A 23,088-nucleotide genomic window follows, 5' to 3' on the forward strand; every position below is an offset into this window, starting at 1 on the left:
AAGCTAGCAATAATCCCTATCTCTCCCCTCTGGAAGAATGTACTGGGTTTGTTAAAATGCTAATGATGTCTGTCCTTACTTTAGTCCTGGCTAAAGAGCCCAAATTAATAAAGTTAAGCACACATTATGTAAAACAAGTGTCTCCCATAATCTATGTCTGTTTGTAGAAGGCTAAGCACGTGGTATATAATTTGTGTTACTCATTGCTCTGGTCATGGGTTAGTTCTGGTTATTAAAAGTAATGCTGTATCTGAAGGAAACAGCAATGTCTATGATACTTTAATTGGTGTATCAGATATTTAATATAGGAATGAATGAGGCCAATACTACTAGAAAAACACTGAATTCAGTCTAGGGAAGGATTAGTTATCTGAAGGCCTACGAACCACATCTACTCCCTGTCCTGATTTTATCTGGCCTCCTCACCCTTTCCTGTGTCAGACTGGAAGCATGAGGCACCACTTGTTTGTCAGGTGCCTCAGGTAAGAAACAGTACCACATGCACCCTGTGTTGTCAAGGCATTGCTGCTCCCTAAACTAATATGCTGGGGAAGAAGCATTAACCCAAGACCAAAAGCAGTGGTCTGCAAAAGAGATTTCTGCAAGGGGACATGAAAGGTCTCCCCACTGGTTCTACTTAATGTTTTAAATTGGGAACACTTGCACATCGTGACATGTGAAGCTGCCTGCCTTACTAGTAAGAATGGGGAAAAGGTTTCTTCTTGAACTTCCTGGGTAACATGTGAACACATGGAGTCACTTGTGCATTTTTCTCACAAGTTCTAGATAGGTGCAAAGCCCACACATTTCAGGGGAGATGTAAAACATGGAGGTGCTCAAGCTTCCTCTTCCCCTGCTTGAAATTATTTGTAACATGGCAAGTGTTACAATTTTCAATAGGATAGGGTTGCTGAAATGAGTGCTCCGGTCTTAAATAGAATAACCAAATGCTAGTTTGGCTGCAGGCCATTTGTCTAGTCTATGGTGTGGCCTAGTGTCTAGACTACTTTCAGGTTTTGACAGAAGTGAATTGACAGAGGCCATCTGACAAAGCGCTTCTGCTTTCATGGCAAATGGAAAGAGTGGACTGCTAGATTTGATCGGCATCAAATGTTTATTTGATGTGGTGAACGTAGCGTTGTAGCCATTTTCTCACATGTAGAAGACTTAATGCTATAAACATGCTGGCCTACAGCAGCATGCTATTTCTCATGCAGGGTTAATCTTCAGGCACTTAACATGCAAGAAATTTCTATTGGTGAGTATTGCATGTCCCGCTTTAGAAGAACAGGGAACTTGTGTAACCCTCCAGATGTTGTAGTTCAGCAACTCTCTGCATCGCTGACCCCTGGCCTGACATGCTGGTTGTGGCTGATGGGAGCTGGAATCCTACGACATCTGGCGTGCCACAGGTTCCCCATCCCAGCTTTGGAGCTACCTTTTTCCTAGAAGGGAAGGTGTGCAGCTGTTCCAGAAGCATAGTGAGATACATTGGTGGGGAAAAGATTCACTTGCTGAACGTGCCTGTCAAGCTGATTTCCAAGGCACAAGCCTCCGCCCGCCGGAAAAAGAGAGCAACCCTAGCAGCTCCTTGAACAATTTGAGCAGCTTTAAAGAACTGCAATGCCGCCCCTGGGTTTGGGGCTCCTGCCTACGAACTCAATAGTGGCCAGCTTCTAGGAGCAGAGGTCCCTTTGCCCCCCCCCCCAAAAAATATATTTGAGGGGGCTGAGTTCCCTGCCCAGTTGATGGGCATTGCCATTCAAATAGTGTGGGTGTGCCCCACCATGTGATCGATTATGCAGGGCAGGGCTTTTCTGCCCCCCCCAATACTTTAAGTTGCCCCCCCTGCTAGACCCCATGGAGAATGTGGGTCGCCCTTGGGGCTGCCATCCCATGAGACTGCGCTGCACTTACTTGGGAACTGGGTGGGGAACGTTTACGTCCGAGGAAGCCCCCCGGGGACAGGCTACTTACTACCTGGACGGCTCAAGGTCGCACCCTAAACCCGGGTTGCCGTTTGCGGGTCCTCTTCCCGCCCTCCGCCCGGTGGGTGGTGACTTCTTGCTCGCCTAGGAGTAAGACCTGGCGAAGGGCGAGCCGGCCACCTGGCGCTCCTTCGCCGAGCAGGCGAGCCAGCAACAGGCGAGAGGAGCGGCGGCGCGCGGTTGTCCCACGCCGGGGAAAGGGGCGGGGCGGTCCCTTGGCTTCCGCTCGGCTCGTCCTGGGGCTGGAGGGAAGCGGGAGGCTCCCAGCCCCTTCCCCCCCCCTCTCATTCCCAGAGCGGCAGCAGCGCCTCGATGAGGAGGCGGCGGAGGAGGAGGTGGGGAATCCGGAGAGCGCCTCCCTCCCCGTCTGCCGAGCGCGGCGCACTCGGAGCATGGAGCCCGCCTGAGCCACTCGGCGGGCAGCAGCTGCTGCGGCACAACATGGAGGCGGCAGCGCCGCCGCCGCGGCTGCTGCTCCTGTCCCTGCTGGCCGCCGTGGTGCTTCGGGGCAGCTTGGGCGCCGTCGGGGGTAAGTTTCGGGGCGGGGGCTCCGGCGGGCGGCAAGCTGCCTTTCCTGGGCTCGGAGAGAGCGGGGAAGCCTTTTGTTGTGCAGACGGAAACTTCTCCGCGCAACTCGAGAAGTGGGACTTGGTGGGAATGGAGGAGGCTGGCATGGGACGGAGGCGGCGGCAGGGAGGAAAAGCAGCAGCCCAGGCGCGGAGGGCGGAAAAAACGAGGTGGGGGGGGATCGAGGAGGCTCGGGGCCGTGAGGACCTCGGGGCCAGTGTCCGCAAGAGGCGCAGCGGGGTGTGTGCGAGGGCGACCCGTACCAGATCGGGCAAGAAAAAAGACGGAAAGCTGCTTCGTTGTGGCTCCCCCCCCCCAAACAACTTCTCATTTAAAGAAGGAGGGCGCTTGCGTGACCTACTCATCCCCCAGCACCAAAAAATAAATGTAGGGTTTTTTTCTGGTGTGTGTGTGGCGGGGTGAGCCTTCCTCTTTCCTGCTGGCCAGGCAAGGATTCCCGTCGCCTTTTGCGTGCTGCTGGGCTTTCGAGCTCAACCTTGTGCCTCGAGAGCGAGACAAAAGTCCCCCCCCTCCCCGTTCCCAGCGCTTTGCGGCCCTCAGACGCAGTGATTTCCCTGGAGTTTGGAGAAGCTGGTGTCGGGTGTCGATCACAGGCAGAATCAAACTTTTGGCATCAGCGTTGGGAGTGGGGGTTGGGGGGGAGCAGATCTTCTTTCCTTTTATTTTAAAGTTGTAAAGGGGAGGGTATGGGGGAGAAACGGAGGGAGGGAGGGAGAGAAAGACTTGCTTGACTTGTGAAACTTAACACTTGGCAAAACAGACTTCTGAGAAGAGTTTGTCTGTCTGGGGGTTTACCCAGACTTTAGCTACAGTGAACATTTGTTCCCTTGACTGCTCGGAGCGTTCAGACAATCACGTCCATTTCCATATCAATTAGAACTTGTTTTAAACTTTTGGAGGGAATCACGCTTCTCTTCTGCTGCTTCTTTAAACTTCTGAGCACATTCGTGTGTGTGTGTTTAAATTCTGACTGAGAACCTTCTGCATTCATATGTGTTATATGGAGATTAAGAAGGGTGGTGGTGATGGTTGTAAGCTGTATTTTCCCTATGGCTTCTTCCATTGGGCTGGAAAAGTGGCTTTGCTTCTGTATTTGATAAGCTTCAGTCCCATGTAGTGCACAAAACAAATGTGGACTTACTTGTCCTTTTTGAGAACATTTGTTCTGTTCTTGCCGAAATCCCCACGGTGCTTAATGTCTGAATACCAGTGTGGTGATAATAATTAGAAAGTGATCCAGGGGTTGCCACCAAAAAGGGAGTTCTGAGCTGTACTTTTCTGCTCCTTTCTGTCATTGCCTACAGGAAAGTTCCAGTTTGCACGCAGTAGCCTGGTCTGCTTGTTGTCTGCGTAGCAGTCAGCAAACTGAAGTTTTGATGCACTAATGAATGTTAATTGTTGTAATTTCCCAAGTAGTTGAAGAAATATAGCAGTGTGGCTAACAGTCAGTAGAGCACCCCCTCAGGGTAATTCGTATTAGGCCACCCACTTCTCTTGCAGTAGTTACCAGAACTATCATTTAATATGGAAGCTCTGACTAAAATTCCTCCACAGCCGCTGTGTTCTGTTTGTGCATGGTTTTAACTATAGGTGCATGTTTGTGAAAAGGCTTCTGCACCTCTGATAATTGAATCTCTTTCTGATAAAATATTTTAGGAGAATCTTGGTGTCATTGATCCACTAGTTTGTTGCAGTGGTGAGGTAACCTCATAACTATTGTGGTCTTTTTTAAATTTTCCAGGAGCTCAGTTCTCTGAGGAATGGTGTTTTATTTAGTAAGGCTTCTGTTTAAAATCTTGTGTGGGGCAAACCGAGGCCAAAATAACCCCAAAGAGGGGCTGTTCTTTGATAATTTTTAAAGGCATATGAACACAGCCACCATGTATCTTTGTTAAATGAACTCTGTGTACTTAAGGAGGCCAGCAGCTTAGGGTGAAAAGGGGCAGCTGCTGTATACCTGTTAGTTTGGGCAAAGTTTGTGTGCACCAGCACATCCAATAGAAAGGACATGTTTAATTTACTTTTTAAGGGATTCAGCTAATGTTTATTCTCTAACCAAATAAAGGATTTCCGTAACATTAAAACCATAACTGATAAAATTTTAAATAACTATAAACAGTGGGTTATATCCAATGTTAGTTGTACACAAATTTAAAATAATTGCAGTCAATGGGTGATAACTAATATTAGTCATACTGGGGGGGGCCTAATCCATTGAAATCTTTAAGTCCATTGATTTTACTGGGTCTACTCTTCAGTATGTTTAATGTTGGATATCATTTAGTGGCTGGCATTTAGGAGAGCTGTGTTAAGTGGTAGAGTCTAGGATATTTAAGCCTCACCTTTTCATTTAAATAAAAAAGCATTGTTGTTATCATTTCGTCTATTAAGAGTATTTTGCATAAGGGATCCTATATTCTAGTATACCTGTGAACTTTTTTGTCACTTTGTTTTTTCAAAATTGATAGTTCGTTGACTATATCTAATTTCTACTTACAATAGTATATTTTTGCCTTTTTCTGGGCAGCTCTTGGTTGAGCTTGTTTGTGGTTACTTATCAGAGAGTGTGTCCAGAGACAAGTTTGTTATGCATCCCGTTTGAACTTTTAGCACACAAAAGCAGTGTATAAGGGTCTCTGGGTAAGATAGTACTGTTAATTCTGCAATACCCCATTATTCATTTTATGGTGCTCACACTAGTCTCTGTTAGCTGTGTTGACCGTCAAGAGAGCAGTGAGAAATAAAAATATTTCTTCTTTCTTGTCCCCCCCCCTACTATTCCCCCCTGCACTCCCCAATATTTGGAATCCTGGAAGCAGAAATGCTGATATAGTGCTCTAGACCCCCCAAATTATTGCCATTTGAATTGCCCAGAAGTGCATTGCACATTTACTGTGTGGGCCTCCTAAAGTTAAGAAAATAAGCGATGGGAGGGGACTTGGGGGGGGGATTTTCTAGTGTTATTGGACCTCAGTTCCATCAGATTCATTCAGTATGGCCCATTGCCAGGGGCAATGGGAGTTGCAGTCCAGCAACATCTGGAGGGCCACAGGTTCTTTCTCCACATGAGCCCCAAATACTATTCTGTTGTTCTCATTTCCTATTCTGTCGCTGGCATATAACATGCATTGCCAGAAACGTTCATTTCTTCTCTAGGCACACATCAAATTGGACTGCTACTGCTTGAGTATAGGTAGTATGTGCAGTGAAACGCATAGTCTGTTGCTTGTTTTCCTAATACACATTATAGCGGGAGGGCAGTGTTCAACATAAATAAATTTTTTTGGAAAGCTCACATACTATTCAGAATGTTAGGTTAATGTTCCATTTAGTTTTCTCAAGATGAATGCTCTTGGAAAGTTGCAGCTGCCACACTGCATTCATTTACATCAAGGCAATAGCAATCATGATTTAAATTATGAAGGAAATAAATTTATTTAAATTTAGGGATATTAGATCAGGTTAGGATTCAGGTAGGTAGCCATGTTGGTCTGACACAGTCAAGATATATATTCTCCAGTAGCATTTTAGAGACTAGGTTTGTTCTGGGTATAAGTTTTCATGTGCATGGATGGTATCTGAAGAAGTGTTCATGCACACAAAAGCTTATACCCAGAACAAACTTAGTTGGTCTCTAAGGTGCTACTGGACATTAAAAATATATATTGATAGATAGATAGATAGATAGATAGATAGATCAGGTTATGGTTGTAGATGGCCCACAAGTGAAAAGCAGTCTTGTGGTACTTTATGTGACAACTTTTTAGGATTCTGGTCATTTCAGTTTTGAAAGTTTACTATGCTTTTTAGCATGTGTTTGAGAATTCAAACTGATTTCCAAGTGTGAAAAGAATATGTTAATGAGAAAGCAAGTAGAAAATGGTTCCAGGTTTTGTTATTTCTAAAGCAGATTTCAAGATTGATCAGTTGCCAACACACAGCTTCTTAAATGTGCACTTAACAGTTGATGGATGTGAAATTCTAAATACAGTAGGCATATTTCTGAAGCAAACGATTTTAACTTCAATCCTCCAGTTTATGAAATGAGCTGTTGAAGATTGTAGTCATCTGCTTGTTTTGCTTTTTTTAAAATTATTGGGATTAGAAAAACATGTGAAATTACCTCACTGAACTCTGTGCTTAAAAACTGCTTGACCTTGGGATTTCCATAGAACTTAAATTAAGGCCGGGGTTGCCAATCCTTTTTGGTCTGTGGGCACATTCTCAATTTTGAGAGAGTGCTGTTGGCTTCTGACATATAGAAAGAAAATGCACATAAATATGAAAACACTTTGCTTTTCCATGGGGTTTGGGTAAAAGTTGCATGCAGTAGAATTAAAACAGATCCTTTTGAATTGTTTTTGGGCTAAAGTAGTGCTGGAAAGCAGCAGGTTGTGATTCCTATGGTTAGTCTATGGAGAAAAATGTGATCTGTAATGTGTGGAAAACATGTAAAAACTTCATGCAGTTTCAAAAACGTCTGTTTTACTGGATCTGATGTATGCACAGTCAATCATCTTATGCATTCTACAGCCTTTCTTTCCTTCTTTCTTCCCACCAATCTCCTAGATTTACTTATCCTTATCTCCGCCATTCTGGTCTCCCTGTAGGTATTGTGAGCATTGAAAAGCTCACAGAAGTGAAAGAGGAAATAGCATCATTCTTCAAACTTCCTCTTTTAGCTCTATGTACTTTTGAATCATAGAATTGTGGAGTTGGAAGGGACCCCTAGAGTCATCTAGTCCAACCCTGTGCGATGCAGGAAACTCAGCACGCGGTTCCACATACAATCATACCAGACCTGCTTAGCTTTGCAAATGGGCTAGCAGTTTTATTGCTGCACCACCTTTGCCACATCATGATGGTGGTGGCTGAGAGACTTCATGCTGGTCAGGGGAGCCCCCCCCCCCAAGAACTGTGGGAACATATTATGTCAAAGCGTCTGTGTTAATGCCACATGTGCTGTCTGCTTGCCTTCATGGAAACTTGGTGCATATATGAACTGTGGCCTGAGCCACTGTCTTAAATTCCTGGAAATTGGATTCAGCATGTTCATCTGACTTGCACTGAAGGCTCCATGGGGCTGAAGCACTTTGGAAATTTGACTATCCGGACAGTGCCACCCACCCTTAATTTGGACAACTGCTCTGGAAGGATATCATGGTTGATGGTATCAAAAGCCACTGAGAGGTCAAGGAGAATTAACAAGGAGACCTTTTTCCTGTCTCTCCCCCAAGTCCACTGGCTCATTGAGGAAAAAGCCAGTGAAATATTGTACGTGTGTCTAGTGTGTCTAGGGAACCAAACTATGCTGTAACATCATAAGCCTTTTCCTCTTCTTTGTTAAGAAGACAATGTTGAATTTCAGACTTTGGTAAATACAACTTGAATGGGATATTGAAGTCTGAAGTTTGACATTGTCCAACATATTGGTAAAATAAAACTCAAATTTTATGGACTTGAAAATAACATCTGATCAGGCCCTATGAATATTTAGAAGATGCAAATAAGTCAAACATCTGAACTAGGTCTCTCTATGGCAGGAGTCAGCAGCCTTTTTCAGCTGTAGGCCGGTCCACCATCCCTCAGACCTTGTGGAGGGCTGGACTATATTTTGAAAATATATATGAATGAATTCCTGTGCCCCACAAATAACCCAGAGATGCATTTTAAATAAAAGGACACATTTTATTCATGTAAAAACATGCTGATTCGCAGACCATCCCCGGGCTGGATTGAGAAGGCGATTGGGCCGCATCCGGCCCCTGGACCTTAGGTTGCCTACCCCTGCTCTACAGCATTGGTATTAGCAGTAAAACATTGTGTTAGTTTTCTCCTAACCCCAGGGGTGAAGCTTCTCAAGCCTGGGAGCTGAAAATGGCCAAGGCCCTCTGATCCATGGAGCCTAGGCTACTCCTTTCTTCCTAAGCTCATCCCTCACCAGCCCTGTACCCTCCTCAAGTTGTTTGTCTAGTTCAGGCATGTCCAAAGTCCATTCCGGGGGGGCCTAATCTGGCCTGCCGGTTGGTTTAATCTGGCCCCTGTGGCAGTTTATTTCCTGGGGTAAAATCCTAAAAAAACCTCAGTAACTTCAATAATCCTAAAAAAAGGCCAACAACTTTGATAGGCTCTCTGGTCGGCCCTCACAGCCCTTCATTTAATCAAATCTGGCCCTTTTTGAAAAAAGTTTGGACACCCCTGGTCTAGTTGAAGAGTGTTTGAACTGTGATAATGGCCTTTGCTTGTCCTGAATGGAGGATGGAAGGATGTGTGGATATGTCACTCATTTTGTGTGGCTAGAATATACTCCATTGTTACAAAGCTTTTGCCTCAGGCCTTGTCTATGCAGTCCCTGGAAGGTTGTCCTTGACAGAATGTGACCCTCAGGTTTCCCCACCCTGTCCTAAAGCTTGATTCCTCCCTGTGTCTTCAGAGTTCCCAGTATTTCTCCATTTATAGTTGCCAAATATGTGGAGCATTATAAAGACCTGTATAAAATGCAAATCAGATAAAGCTGCACATATTTCATGTCTGACTTTCTTAAATCTATAGCTTTCAGGGCTTCTATCTCTTTTGATGTTTTACATAAAGTAAAATATTACAAAATTCGTACTCCAAAAGACTTTCAAATGGAGGACACTGTCAGGATCCATTCTAGAATAATATAGTCTGCTGCTTGCCAACTTGAAACAGTGGCTTGCTGATCGTGGCTTGTTAAGGAGCAGCAAACCATGATCCCAGGTCTGGAAGGAACCTGAAGCCAAGGCTCCACACTTTGCTTATCCTGCTTGTGCAAACTAGGAGAAGCAAACCAGGAGTGATCAGACTCATTCCTGATAAGATACAACAAACCAGAAAGTCTGGCTTATTGTTGCATGTGGATGTGGCCACCCTTTGGACCCCAAACCATGAGTTAAAAGAGAAACGTATCAGTGCTGTTTTGCTGAACACTTGTGCAAGCACAAGGCTTGTAGTGCTGTGCTGCGATGTATGGAGAGTGTGAGACACAATGAGTAACGAAGATACAGGCTTTAACATATAATCTCAGCTGGGCCATAAAGACAGGGAATTGGAGAACCTCCCTTGATTTGGGGTCCCCTTTCTCACCCTGTGCTCTTCTGCTAGGCTGGAACCAGCTTTCCATAGGTGTAAGAGGCATTTTGCAAGCAGAAGACACTTTGGATACAAGCCAGTGTTCTGCGGTATTTAAAGGCTTACTGGTTTCTTATGGCATGACCTTGAATCAACAAGAGCTGTCCTCATCAGATACATGACATATACACCTCATGTGGGTTGAGGTACAGTGGAGGAAAACCATCTTTCCAGTCCACTTCATGTCTTGAATGAAGAAGCCTCTTGACTATGAAAGCTCATACCACAATAAGTGTTAGTCTGTAAGGTGCATCTGGATCTAGTTAGCTAAGCTGCATAAAATGAGATTTAAATGGAGTAGAGGAAATAGATCCCAAATTGTAGTGGATTACTAATAAGTCAGACTTGAATCACTTGAAAGCTGCCCCATGTGACTTCTAGAATTCACACTGTCTGTTCTGTTCCACACCCATGGCTGCCCCCCTCCCCATTTCCTAAACTTTTTCTCATGGGAACTGTGAGACTTCGCCATGGTAGATGAGACTGCTACTTGGCAATCTGGTGTACATTCCTTAATTTGTATTTGCAGCAGATTTGAATACTGCATAAGTTTTAAACTGAACATATATTTCTAGTTTAAAGCTGTGGTCATTTAATGCAGTAAGTGAGAATCTTCTTTTGGATTTGTTACTTATGAGTAACTGGACTTGCAGTGGGATCCATATTCTCTTCCTCATGCGTGTCATCCTTAAACTGAAAGAAAAGTTGTGTGATTGTACAAAACCAACCAACAGTTAAAGCATTTACAGAAGGTAACTCTGGAATTTGCACTCCTTTCCAAGAGATGTTCAGCCAATTGGGAGAATAAATTTTTTGATGTAGCTTTGAAATAGAATTAGTTGCAGATGACCAATACTTTGTTTGCCAGCAGCTAATAATATGGAATTGAAGACTGCTTTATGGAGCATCTGATGCCGTGCCTGCCCCGCCCCTCACCTTCTAAAACCATCTCCTTGATGTCTGTTTCTTTATCACCAGCCTGTGGCTCCCTCCATATGTTTCTGGACTTACCAACTCTCCTCATCCTTGACTACTGGCCATGCTGCCTGGAGCTGATGGGAGTTGTAGTCAAGCAACAACTCAGAGGGTCACAGTTTAGACACCCCTACTCTAGAGTCATATTACTAGAATACAGCAAGTGTAATACTGACAACTAGCTGTGCTGCTGGTCCTACCAAACTGCCTATGAAAGTTCACAGGAAGGGTTGGGATACGCTTAAAGCAGTGTTTCCCAACCGGTGATCCGCGGCACACTAGTGTGCCGTGAGACATCGGCTGGTGTGCCGTGGGAGGGAGGCGGGCGAGTCGGGCGGTGAGAGGCGGCGGCGGCGAGGATCCGCGTCGAGCCGGGGGCGGCTCCGCGGTGGTGGTGCCGAGCGGCGGGGCAGCGCGTGCAAAAGGGAGGAGCGCGAGACAGCGGAGGAGGAGGAGGCCGGCATGTCCGGGCAGCAGCAGCAACAACAGCAGCAGCAACTCCCGCCGCCGCCCCCTCCTCCGCCCGCTATCGCCGCCACCACCACAACAGCCGCTGCCGCCTCAGCTGCCGCCGTCCCTCAGTCCCTCGCTCTGCTGCCTCCTCCCCCCCCACCCCCAAAGCTTGGAGGTTCCCCGGCAAGGGGGAGGGAAAAAAATTAAAAACTTTCACTTTCGTGCGTCCCTCCCGGCGTGACGCTGCGCGCTGACGTCACGGGGCTGTAATGGTGGTGTGCCGCGAGATTTTTTTCATTAAACAGGTGTGCCGTTGCCCAAAAAAGGTTGGGAAACACTGGCTTAAAGAGATGGTGGCGGGAGTGGGGCTGTTCTGCCTTGGATTCCCATTGCTTCAGGCATGGCCAAACCTGGCCCTCCAGCTGTTTTGGGACTACAATTCCCATCATCCCTGACCACTGGTCCTGTTAGCTAGGGATGATGGGAGTTGTAGTCCCAAAACAGCTGGAGGGCCAAGTTTGGCCATGCCTGCTTTAGCTGCTATTACACTGGATAGTGTACCTGCCACATTGGCTCTTATACTTCTCTCTTCCTTGCAAGTGAGGAGGTACATGCCCGTTCCTGTGCTAAAGGTTTTAGGTAGATAAGTGGATAAAGTTTGGAATCTAGATGGGCAATGAACTTCCCCTTGTCTCTAGTTTCTGAGGCAGGCATTGATTTTGCCGCCTTCCACTGTCTTACTCAGATTATTCCTTCTTGTGTCATCCTGTTTTAATTGAAAGATTATTGGAGGCTAGCTCAGTTCTCACTCTGCCTAGCCCTATGGTAGGTCCTGTGTCTTGAGTCCAATGTAGTTTTTTTGCCCTTGCTATTCCTGGACCAAAATGTTTATTTAAGAGTGTGTGTGTGTTCCCATGGAGAAATGGCTCATATGTTACTACTGGTGAATATGGATTGACCTTTGGTGGGACAGTAGAATGTGGTGGAATCCCAGGAACTAGCTTTTTTAATACATGTACATTTGGGAAGGAAAGGGGGTAATGTCTGTCTCATTATTTTATGGCACACTTTAGCATCCTCTGCTATTTTATGTACACCTGGCAGGTGTTCTCTTTTTAGGGACATAGCAATACAGTGAGTTTCCAAAGACTGGGGGGGTATATCAATCAGCATTGACCTCTGAATATTGATAATTCTGATGAATCTGCGAGGCAGGTATTTTGGAAATGTGTCAGAAAATGTGTGTATAGTTTCCTAATCATGTTTACATGACTGTTAGCATTCAGCAGTGCAGCTCTGTGTTTTTTTATTTGCCAAATATCTGGGATTGTTAACGTTTCAATCACTGGTTTTAGAAACTCAGTTTTAACACAGATTAATTAGTGATATACAGCCATCCAGTGACGTATTGGGGTTATGGCTCTGAAAGCAAATGAATGCTATCATCTGAAAGTTGTGTTTAAAAAGGTTATTGGCCAACCACACACTGCATTGTTTGGGGTGCCCACAAGGACTCAGATCATTACGCTTCCTAATTTTATCAGAACCTACCAAGTATTGACAGTCAGAGAAGCAGCAACACACCACAGCAACACTCCCACACGCCACTGCAGTAGCTATAATTTCTGTTCCTTTCAATATGTTTAAAAATCTCCAATAAAGTAGTTAAAATTCTTCCAAAACTTGGGTACTATTTCCTGGCTGGAAGGTTTTCCTGATCTGTGATGATGCCCTTACCTGCCTGGATGAACAATTAAGAGAGGGGTGTGTGCGCACGCGTATAGAAACCTCTGCCTTCTGTGTGCTTGAAATGTAGCTTACTGTAGAAAGGCAAGAATTGCATCCTTTGCTCTGCCCATTTTTCCCTCTGCCCCCTTGTTCCTAGGAGGTTGTCTATGAGGGAATGCAGCCCTGGAGCTGAATAAGGTTCCCTGGCTTAGGATGTGACCTGCTTTCTCTGTTACACTGAACTGTAAGAGGAGTGACCCCGAGGCCCTTACTGGCGTTTTCTTTTTATTCCATGAAAGCTTTTACTTAAGACTCAAAGCAATAACTAGCAATCAAGGCGTCAAAGTGTTTGCTCACCATTGCCACACTAACTATGTAAATATAACATATAAGCCCTTTAAAGGAAACAATGTAATGTTGCAATCAGTGTATTAGGATACCACATTCTTCAAATGATTTATACTTAAAGGTTGTCTCCAGGGCTTTTTTTCAGCTGGAGCTCAGCTCCAGTACCTCTCAGGTAGATGCCATTGCCATTCTAAGAGAACAAGGGAGAAGTTCATGGTGAGCTCTAGCACCTCCCCCTCTTTCTTTCTTACTTTCTTTCTATAATTTTTTAATTAGCTTTCCAATATACCTCCAATAATAGCAAAATTATAACAATAACTATTAATTCCCAAATTATACAGTTATCGAAATGCCAACCAACTTCCAATTAACACATTTTAGTTAAAGTGGCTCCCCGCATGGTGGTTTGGGTGCATTTCCAATCTTATATCACTGCGTTCCATAATCTTAAATAATGTCAGTTACATTTCAGTTATAATAATAATCTCTTAGTCAACAGCTACATAATTAATGATTCCCATTTGTGATGTTACAATATATAAATTTATAAAGTTTAATGGTGGTGTAGGAGGGATTTTGCCAGACGAAGTGTTTTTGCACTCAGTGCCTCCCTGCCTTCCACATTTCATGCCAGAGCAAGAGCCAGGTATCGAGATGAACTGTGAGTGAAGCCCATTCCCCGTTCTTGGGGGGGATTTGCAAGGATGAGTTACCCTCTGTCATCCTTGTTTTTCGTTTGCTGACGATCCCCTGCTGTCATGGGGGCTGCCTCCATTAAGGCAAGCCTGGACCAGAAGCCCCTGGCACCTCTTTCTAGAAAAATAGCACTGGTTGTCTCCCAAATAAAACAGAAACCCAGTTGAATGTTGTGTATACATGTTACGAATACAAAATGGTTTTTGTGTGTGTGTTTTTAAACCCACACAATTAATTCAATAATTGGGAGATATGGGAAACTTAAAAAGATGTGGGAACTGGATATTGGCACACAAATTCTTCCCAAGGATTGGAATAACATTTGAGAGTCACGGCCCTTAAAATTTGTTTCCAGGTTTTTAAAGGGAAAACTTACTAAAATTATTATACAGATGTTGTCACACTCCTTTTCAAATGTCAAAAATATTTTATTCTATATCACCTAATTATTGGAGGGGTTGCAGTAAACTTAGTACATGTTATCATTTATGGTCGGAATGTCAGTTAGTGCAAGATTTTTGGAATTTGATAGAAATGTTAAATATTACTAAAGAAACTATTGTTGTCCAAAATTAATGCTACTGAATATTTTTGATGATACCAGTTAAATATATTGGAAAAAGGGGGATGTCTTATATACGATCTTGGCAGCACACAAAGTTATTGCAGCTGAATGTAAAACAGCCCAGAATCTTACTCTGGATACTTACTACTGCTCACTCTGGAATATAACTATAATGAAGGAAATCATGCATAATTTGAGATTTTGACAAGGACTAGAACCTCCAGATTCTTTTTATGTGATTTGTCATTCCTTTATGACACGTACAGCGGAACCTGTCACAAGCCTGGCATATCTGGAATTATACTTTGTGGTCTGATAAAGTTGATAGTCTTTACTTGGGCTTTGTTATTTTAACTCATGCAACTACTCTTGTATATATTTCATAGTTTTTTCATCTTAATTCTTGTCTGTTGTTATATTAAGAAGGAATAATACTAACAAAAGCTTGACAAAAAAAAGTAAGTGGCAGATAGGAAAAAGGGAGGATCATAAGTGGTGCATTGTAGGCTCTGTTTTGTATTAACAGTGGGTAACCATTCTATTTAATATCACTGCTGAAGTTGGACAGTGGAGTGTTTTACCAGTAATAATAAGGGTGGACAGAGCTTTGTGTATTTCAAGTACTTCATGAACAAGAGAAACCTACAAGGAGTGAGAGCAGATACCAAATGTTTGCGAAGGACATGTCTGTAATTCCTGTAGAACTGTGTTACCTAATACACATAGAGTTCGACATGGGTGGGTGTGTGGTTACATTTAAGCAATGGGTTTCCCTGCATGTGCAGAGCCAGCTCACTTGTCTATTCCATGCCCTTTTTAGATGTTCAAAACTGTTGTGAGCCTGGTAGTGGTTGTGGTTCTGGGGAGTGGTTGTAATTCTGTTAATTAAAATAACCACTGAGACAACCTGAGGGCAAACCTGTTAAACAGCATTAATAGATGTGAGAAGGCCGCAGACACCCTAAGCGGTCCTCAGACCCATCTCCCACTTCCTTAATGATCTGTTCCTGTATACCCTGCTTAGCCTGTTTTGAGAGAGGCTTGGAAGCCCCAGCAAACAGAAACCTCTTCATATAGAGGACAAGGTGACCACTTTAAGTAAAGGGAATTACACTCTATCTCTTAAGGCTGCAACCCTAACAACACCTACTTGGGAGTAAGCCGCATTGAATTCATGAGCAGGCATGGTTCGTATTGTGTTGTGATTGTAGTCATTGAGAGTTTTTAAACCTAGAGAGTGGAATTCAGTGCCGTGCTATTACAAATGTTCCATCTGCACAAGCATTGCAGCTTGTCCCCACCCCAGCCACCCACCCGGCACTGCTTTTGGAATTCTTCTGAGCCCCACACAGGCCAATTTTGGGGTGCAGGGGGAGGACAGGGGGAACCCCATTTTGCAAGCAGAAGGCATGCACAGGGCTTCAACTGATGGAGTGCATTAGGTGACTGCAGCCCAGAATACACACACATACAGAAAGAGAGAGAAGAGAGAGACTTCTTTTTTTTGGCATTATTGATTTTTCTCCCTTTGTCTAACCTTTCTTAACAAAACTGTTCAGAAACAGAGGCACAAGTCTAGTTGCCTGTGAGTTCATTTTATTTTATTTTGCAAGATGCTCTTGGAGGATGACGTCTGGTTTACTAGCAGTTTCTTTATGGGAGATGGGGAGGGTACCGTATGTTGGGGAATATTTTTAGGAGCAAGAAAGAGTTGCAGCACAATAGTTTTTTACTTGTTTGCTTCACAAACAGTTTTGCAGGGAAGAATAGGTAGTTAGTGCCTGTCAGCTTTCAGCCAAAGTGACTTTCCCCCCTTCTCTCCTTTTTCCTATCAAGTTGCTTGACAATGAAAAGGAAACAGCCGGGGAAGAGCACCAGTGTGATAGGGCTCCACTGCTCGCCCAGCATTACCTTATAAAAACTAGTCTTGCAAATAGTTACTAGAGGCAGTTGTGGCCAGATGGGTGGCAACTGAAAAACTTTCACTGCTTCCCTCCTCCCTGGATTTTACCATGATTCCTTGGCTTGTGTGCTTATTCCAGTGTACCATTTGGCTCTCTACATTACTGCAATGTAGACATATGCTAACTTGCTTCTCTTTGTTGCAACATCATTTTCCATGGTTTTCATGCTAAAAGAGTAGCCTTTGCTTTAGTAATTATCATAGTTTGACTCTCCCTGGAGATGTGTGGATTTTATTTGGTTTCCAATCATTCTTCAGATTTCTGACAAGAATCGAGTACTGATGGGTTACAACTGTATCATCTTCTTAAAACAAGAATTACACATTATAATTAAGAGGAGGAGGAGGAAAGCAAGGGTTGAGGGGGATTTGACTTTTTCAAACCACAAGTGAAAGACACGGGATTCAGTTTGCAGGATTTGCTCAGTTCAGATGCAATGACCAAACCATGGTTTACCCGTTGGGAAGGAAACATGCACTGTACTCAAGCAAAATAAAAAAATTTTTTCCTTCCTGTAGCACCTTAAAGACCAACTAAGTTAGTTCTTGGTATAAGCTTTCGTGTGCATGCACACTTCTTCATGCACACGAAAGCTTATACCAAGAACTAACTTAGTTGGTCTTTAAGGTGCTACAGGAAGGGGAAAAAATTTTTATTTTGACTATGGCAGACCAACACGGCTACCTATCTGTAACTGTGCTCAAGCATTCCATCCTCCTCTTGTGCACATCAATTCCCTCTTTTACTTTCTGTCTTGTGGTGGCAATAGATACCTGTGATTCCTGTGCAGATTATGTGGTTGCCACTAAACAGAGATTGCTTCCAAACTGGAATTGGAAGCCAGTTTGATTAAGACAACACAGTAAACCATTTAGGAAAAAGGATTTGTTGTGTGTGTGTCTAAAGGGAAAAAGGAGAGCATGAACCTGTAGCTTGTTTCTGATGGCTAAACCATGATTGAATTCAACTACCGACACAGATAACCTGGTCCTGTTATTGTACTACATCATCTGCAACATAATATAGATAAAATAAGGTGCATACTACAGACACTTCAAATGATGCAAACCGTTAAACAAGTAACTAGATGCCATTCCCCTCAAGAGGAAGTTTATATTCTAGTCTCTCAGACTACCTTTCCCCACTTTCTATCCTGAAATCAATTTTTCAAAGGATAATTTTTTTTACTTGGCATACAGGGATTTTATTCAAACTTTGGAAACAGAGAAGTGATATAACATGAGAAAAATCCAGAAATTATCGTGCTTAGCTATGCATCTCTTCACATTTTTCTCATGATGTTTTCAGATTATTTTCTGATCTGAAAATCTCATGAGAGGTGGCCTTTCTTAAGAGATTTGCTGTGTTTCCTGACTTTTCTCTGTGAACAGAAATATTACGGAATCAAGCGCTGGCCAAAACTGGAGTGAGGAAAGAGAAAAGGCATGTTTAAAAATATGGATTTTTAAAGGAAACCATCTCTGGTATCATCATATGGGCTGCTTATGAAATGCACACAGACACTTGAGGCTGTCTTCACATGATGGGTGGGGTTTCCTCTTCCATTTCACATGAGCTTGATTTTAAACTAGGTTAAGGCGTGTTTTTTTGCTTTTGTCAGCTTAGCTTGAATTTGTAAATGACTTGCCATATCTATAGCGCCTGTGTGAAATAGTTAATGCTCTATAATGCCTACAGGCAAGAAGAGTTGTTGTTTTTAATTGTAATTGGCTCAGTTTGCATAGGAACAAGTTCAAGTCATTTCTTATTTTAAAATGTTCCAGGTACCATAAATATGCAAGGGAAAGTATTCCCTGGACTCATATTTAATTTTTTAGGTGGGGTTTTTAAAAAAAAAATGTGTGAGAGTTGTTATGGTTTGGACAGCAACTTAGCCGATTTCTAAGACTTTGTGGTAGGGAGGGTATTAAATGATGGTTTAGTTATAATGGAAAATTTGACTTGCAAAAACATTACTGGACGTCAGTAAATAAAACCTTTCACAAAGGTATGCTTGTTTCTGATCAGTTTCTAGTTCCAGATGTTGGTTCTGCTGACTCCAAAAACTTGACTAGGTTTCAGGAAAGTTGGAAAGATACATTGCCTTTACCATCTGTACTGAATATACCATGCACATACTTGGAAGAGAAATTAATCTGAAATATGGAGCAATGCTCAGAAATCTACCCAGGCCAGAAATAATTAATCTGCAGAGTTTCATAGCAGCTAACAGAACACCTTTTTCATATTTCTTATTCTTGTTTCATAAGAATCCTTGGGCATGGCATGTGTTAGAATAGTTGATACTTAAAATGTCTTTCACGTTTTAATTTAAACATTGTTGGACATTGGAGGGGGTGAAATTGCATTATGTTTGAAGGTATATATTTTTTTAAAACCCAAGTTCTTAAATTTTCTTTTCGGGCTCAACACTTTAATGATGTTCAGGGTGGGGGGAGAGGATCTGGTGGAAAGGGATTGTTCAAATGGTAACAATGGTATGAATAACAGCATGAGTTGTGTGTGTCAGCCCTTCTTTCCAAATGTCTTTCAAGTTTCTCTTTATTGGAGATGCTTCTGCATTAGCCAGGAGCACTGATTAAGGTCAATTCATTCCTTATGGCATCGCTTCTCAGGGGTCAGGATTGCTTTGTATTTCTGGAACTACATGAAGGGAGATTCTAAATTTCCTTTTGTATTGTTGTTCAAAAATCTGAAATGCTGCTTTCAGTGCTACAGAGACTGTGACTGTGGGGTTTCTGAGACGGTCTTCCTTGAAACTACATGTGGCATGATTTCAGCATGTTTCTTTTGTATTGCACCAAATTGTTCATTAGAGATGAACGTAACCAGAATTGGAAATAAAAGTACCTAAGGATAGGCATTACCAAGCCTTCTCTTCTCTCCCCCTCCTCATCCTTTCATTCTGTCAGCACTTGTATGCACTGCAGGCTGTCATTGTGATCCAGATAATCTCTGCTTTTATTAACATAAAACCTAGCCCTTGTGGCTTTAATGGGAAGTTTGAAAAGTCCTATAGTGGTGTATCCTGGAGGCACAGACACTAAAAACTTATTTTCAGGTTGTCTGATTTCTGAGCCTGTTTTGCTGAGATGCCAAGCTATCATTTCTTTAAAAAATAATAAATTGAAAACACCCCTGAACAACCAGGAATTCTTTCCTTAAAAATGAGAGATTTTGCAAGTGAGAAAATCCATGCTTGGGTGAGAAAAAAAATTGCTGATGGCATGTGAAAGTTTTCTTGCTTTAAAACAACTAAACTATTTTGTTCTTTTTATTTTTATTTGGGAGGGAAATACACTGCCAACATTAAGAAAAACTATCATGATGATAAACTGCATAAAATCAACAATACAATTATATCCCTAAAACAAATGCAAAATGCATCACAAATCAGTAGGGGTTTTGAAGGTGGTAGTTCTGTTTTCTTCGCAGTATCAATTTGGGGGATTCTCAGTTGCCATTCGTTGCCTTTTGGGTGTACTATCATTGATCACAATTGCCGTAGAAGGGAGAGGGGCTGCACCCCCTCGATTTTAAATAACATGGGGAGCCTGTGTGCATGCACCAGGGCCCCTATTTCAGCCCTATCCACCACCCTCATGTAGGCAGCAGGAAGGCAGGGCCAGCAAGGATGTGGACAGGAGACCAAGTGAATATGGCACTGCTCTCCTCCTGATGAGATTTAAATTACATGAGGGGAGCATGCCTGCAATCTGTGCATCTGAATTCAGAAACTGCACAAGAGATGCATAAAGTGATGCATACTTGTCAGCCTATGGCCTTCGACTTATTATTCATAATATTTTAATGAAGCGTAGATAGGTCTGGCTCCCCAGAATGCAAGAAAATTGAGTTTGCTCATGTTTTCACCAGACAAATCCCAAAAGAAACCTGATCATCATGATGTATATAGTCAAGAACCTATAGAGCCAAGAATTGAACTCTGCTGTTATGAGTTGTGGGTATATGAATAGTGGGTGCCAGGGTTTGGGGGTGCCAGATTCCCCTAAATTCCTGATAGGTAATAGAATTTAAATCAAGCCTCCTGAATGCTGGATCCAGCAGGAATTCAGTTGCTGGAATAGCCAGGCCCGCCTGATAATGGCCCTCTAAATATGAGTTGTTAACTTAACAAAGGCAAGGTGATGAGCCATTAAGAAAGTGGGAGCTCTATGTCAGACACAAAGGGGTGGAGCCCCACCCGTGAGCTCTGAGTTAATGGGCAGAGACAAAAGACTTGAGGGGTGTTCTAGGGAAACAGTCTGTTTTCACTAAATGGAGCAAGCTGGAGCAGAGAGGCAGAGGGCCATGGCTGATTTCTGCTGGCATCCAAGGCTGTGGCCATGGAAGAAGCAAGAGCCTCTTGGAGTGTAATGCTTTGAGCACCTCCATCATAGGCTCAGGTTGGAGCAGCGTGTAACATCTGCCATAGATTTCAGTGTTGACTGAAGTCTGCCCTGTTGTCATGGCAAGAAAGATGACCCCACTTTTAGTCGAAAACATTTGCCATCCTTGGTGAATACTATGTATTGTTTTTGCTTTCCGCACACTCTTATCAGATTGTCTTCTAGTAAAGAGCACGGCATACATGATGTAATGTAGCAGCTAAGAAGGTGAGCTGGGAACTGTCTAGCTCTCAAATTTTGCCTCCACCTTGAACTAGGAGGCTTTAGGCAAGTCATTGTTTCTCAGCTTCATCTCTCCCCCAGCCTCCAGTCCAGCAGTATGCCATGTCATATTTTAAACTGGAATACAGGCTCCATAGGGCCTTTTGGCCCAATTTCCTGACTCTCTGGAAACTGTGAACCCACTCTTACTTTCTTAATCACAAAGGCTGGTGCTGGCTCAGGAGGAAGAATGGGAAAGGAAAAGAGAGATGACCATAGATCACAGAGATGACCATACAGGTGATCTCTCAAATACAGGAATAAGGAAGGCAAGGGTGACCAGGACCTTTAGGAATTGACTAAACAGATTGGCAGTAAATTGTAGAATAAATTGCGAAGTTGTAGCCACTGTATGGACTTTTAAAGTAAAAAAAAGGCACAGAAATGGCAGGAACACTCTTCTCTTGGATTCCTTTTGGGGAGGAAGCATTTTTGGATAATATGCTTATGAAAGACAATTGTCTGGAATTATGCTGTTTTTTGGAATATTGCCGCTCCCTCCTCACAACCTACCTTCCTTTCTCTTTCTTGCCTTGATCTTTTTCCTTTCTTCTTTATTGTTCTTGTTACTGCTTTTCGGGTATTAGATAATGAACATTTGAAATGAAACTGTTGTTGAATTGTTTATAGGACAACTGCCAACCTGGTACCTTCCAGATGTCTGGGACTATAACTCTTCTAATCCCGGCCAGCATGGTGATACTGTCTGGGACTGATGAAATTTCTAGTCCAAAACATCTGGAAGGCAACAGTTTGGTGAAGACTGGTGTAGGGGTGTAGAGTGGGTTTGGTATTGAAACTTTGCTACCTGACTTGTGCTTGTATGCTTAATTGCAGCTGGACTTTGTTCCCTTCTTTTTGTTTTCAACAAATTTAAACCTTTTTAATTTCTCAGAGGCTATATCTGTGGCTCCTTTTTTCTTTGTAAAGGACAGGAACCAAAACTCTGCAACAAGTAACTTCCTCTAAACATTCATATCTGAGCAAGTTTGTTTCCTTCAGTTTATCAATATGCACTACAAATAAGATGAGGGACTTTGATGGGTTTCCATAGAAATAGTTTGTATGTGAACTTCTTTGGTTGTTAATGTCAGCATGAACTAATGACTGGAATCGGTTGCCTGGATACTTGTGCTGACGTTGTGTTGAGTCCTAGAAGTGGAATTTTGGTGACGTCGTGGAATGTTTACAAGCATCCTGAACACTCAGGTGCTGATATTGCAAGAGAAAGATGAACTAATAGTAAATTTAGATGTGAGTAAAAACTCATGTCTTAAGGCAGTGGATGGAGCAGGGTGCCGGTTGAGGTGAGGGTGGAAGAACAGGAGTAGATGTTGGGACTGTCAGGGTGACTGGCTGAGTGACAAGAGAATCTAGTCAAGTTGGTGAGCCCAAGCAGGCAGTGTATCTGAGGGCATAGCATTGGAGAGGGCAGTGGATTGAGAAAATGAACGAGCAAGAGAGGTGTGTAAGATGAGCATAGGCACTTCGGACAGAAGGGGACTATGGACCATGAGCGAAGTGGTCAGCAAGGCTCCAGTGTCGCTATGGGTGACATTTCTGTGTGCACTTCTGTGTGCTACAAGTATATAATAAAACTGAGAAAGCTTTTTAATTGCTTTATATTTTCAGAATGCACCTTTGTCCACTTGGCTAGAGAATGTGGTTTTTTGTTGTTTTGGACAATGTCTTTTTGACATTAGTCTCTCCAGGGAAATAAAAGTAACTTTGTCCAAATGAAATAGTATATAATCAGAGTGCTATATTTCGTTGTAAATAATAATGTTAGCAGTAACAAACTGTAGGTTGCCAAGTAAAACCAAGATTCTGAAATAAATCTCTCTGGTTTCTGAAACCCTATAATTATTGCAAAAAACTTAACTTACACAGTACAGAAAATGTATCTTTTACAAGAGCCCTTAAAATGTGCAATTCTTGCC

The 23,088-nt window shown here is 43.0% G+C and overlaps 1 protein-coding gene and 1 long non-coding RNA gene across 2 annotated transcripts in view; one reads left to right on the forward strand and one right to left on the reverse strand.

The window, feature by feature from the left end:
• The window catches only part of LOC308588985, a 46,722-nt gene extending 44,495 nt beyond the window's left edge, over positions 1 to 2,227 (reverse strand). Inside the window, exon 1 of the long non-coding RNA XR_014008995.1 lies at positions 1,918 to 2,227. This is a non-coding gene — a long non-coding RNA (uncharacterized lncRNA). The remainder of the gene's footprint in view (positions 1 to 1,917) is intronic.
• A 44-nt stretch (positions 2,228 to 2,271) lies between these two features.
• LRP5 (LDL receptor related protein 5) overlaps positions 2,272 to 23,088 on the forward strand; it is a 123,959-nt gene continuing 103,142 nt past the window's right edge. Inside the window, exon 1 of the mRNA XM_081197523.1 lies at positions 2,272 to 2,517. Within this exon, the coding sequence (XP_081053649.1) occupies positions 2,301 to 2,517 (217 nt within the window). The 5' untranslated portion in view covers positions 2,272 to 2,300. The remainder of the gene's footprint in view (positions 2,518 to 23,088) is intronic.

The sequence above is a fragment of the Podarcis bocagei genome (assembly GCF_964188305.1).
Source record: "Podarcis bocagei genome assembly, chromosome: 1".
NCBI lineage: Eukaryota > Metazoa > Chordata > Lepidosauria > Squamata > Lacertidae > Podarcis > Podarcis bocagei.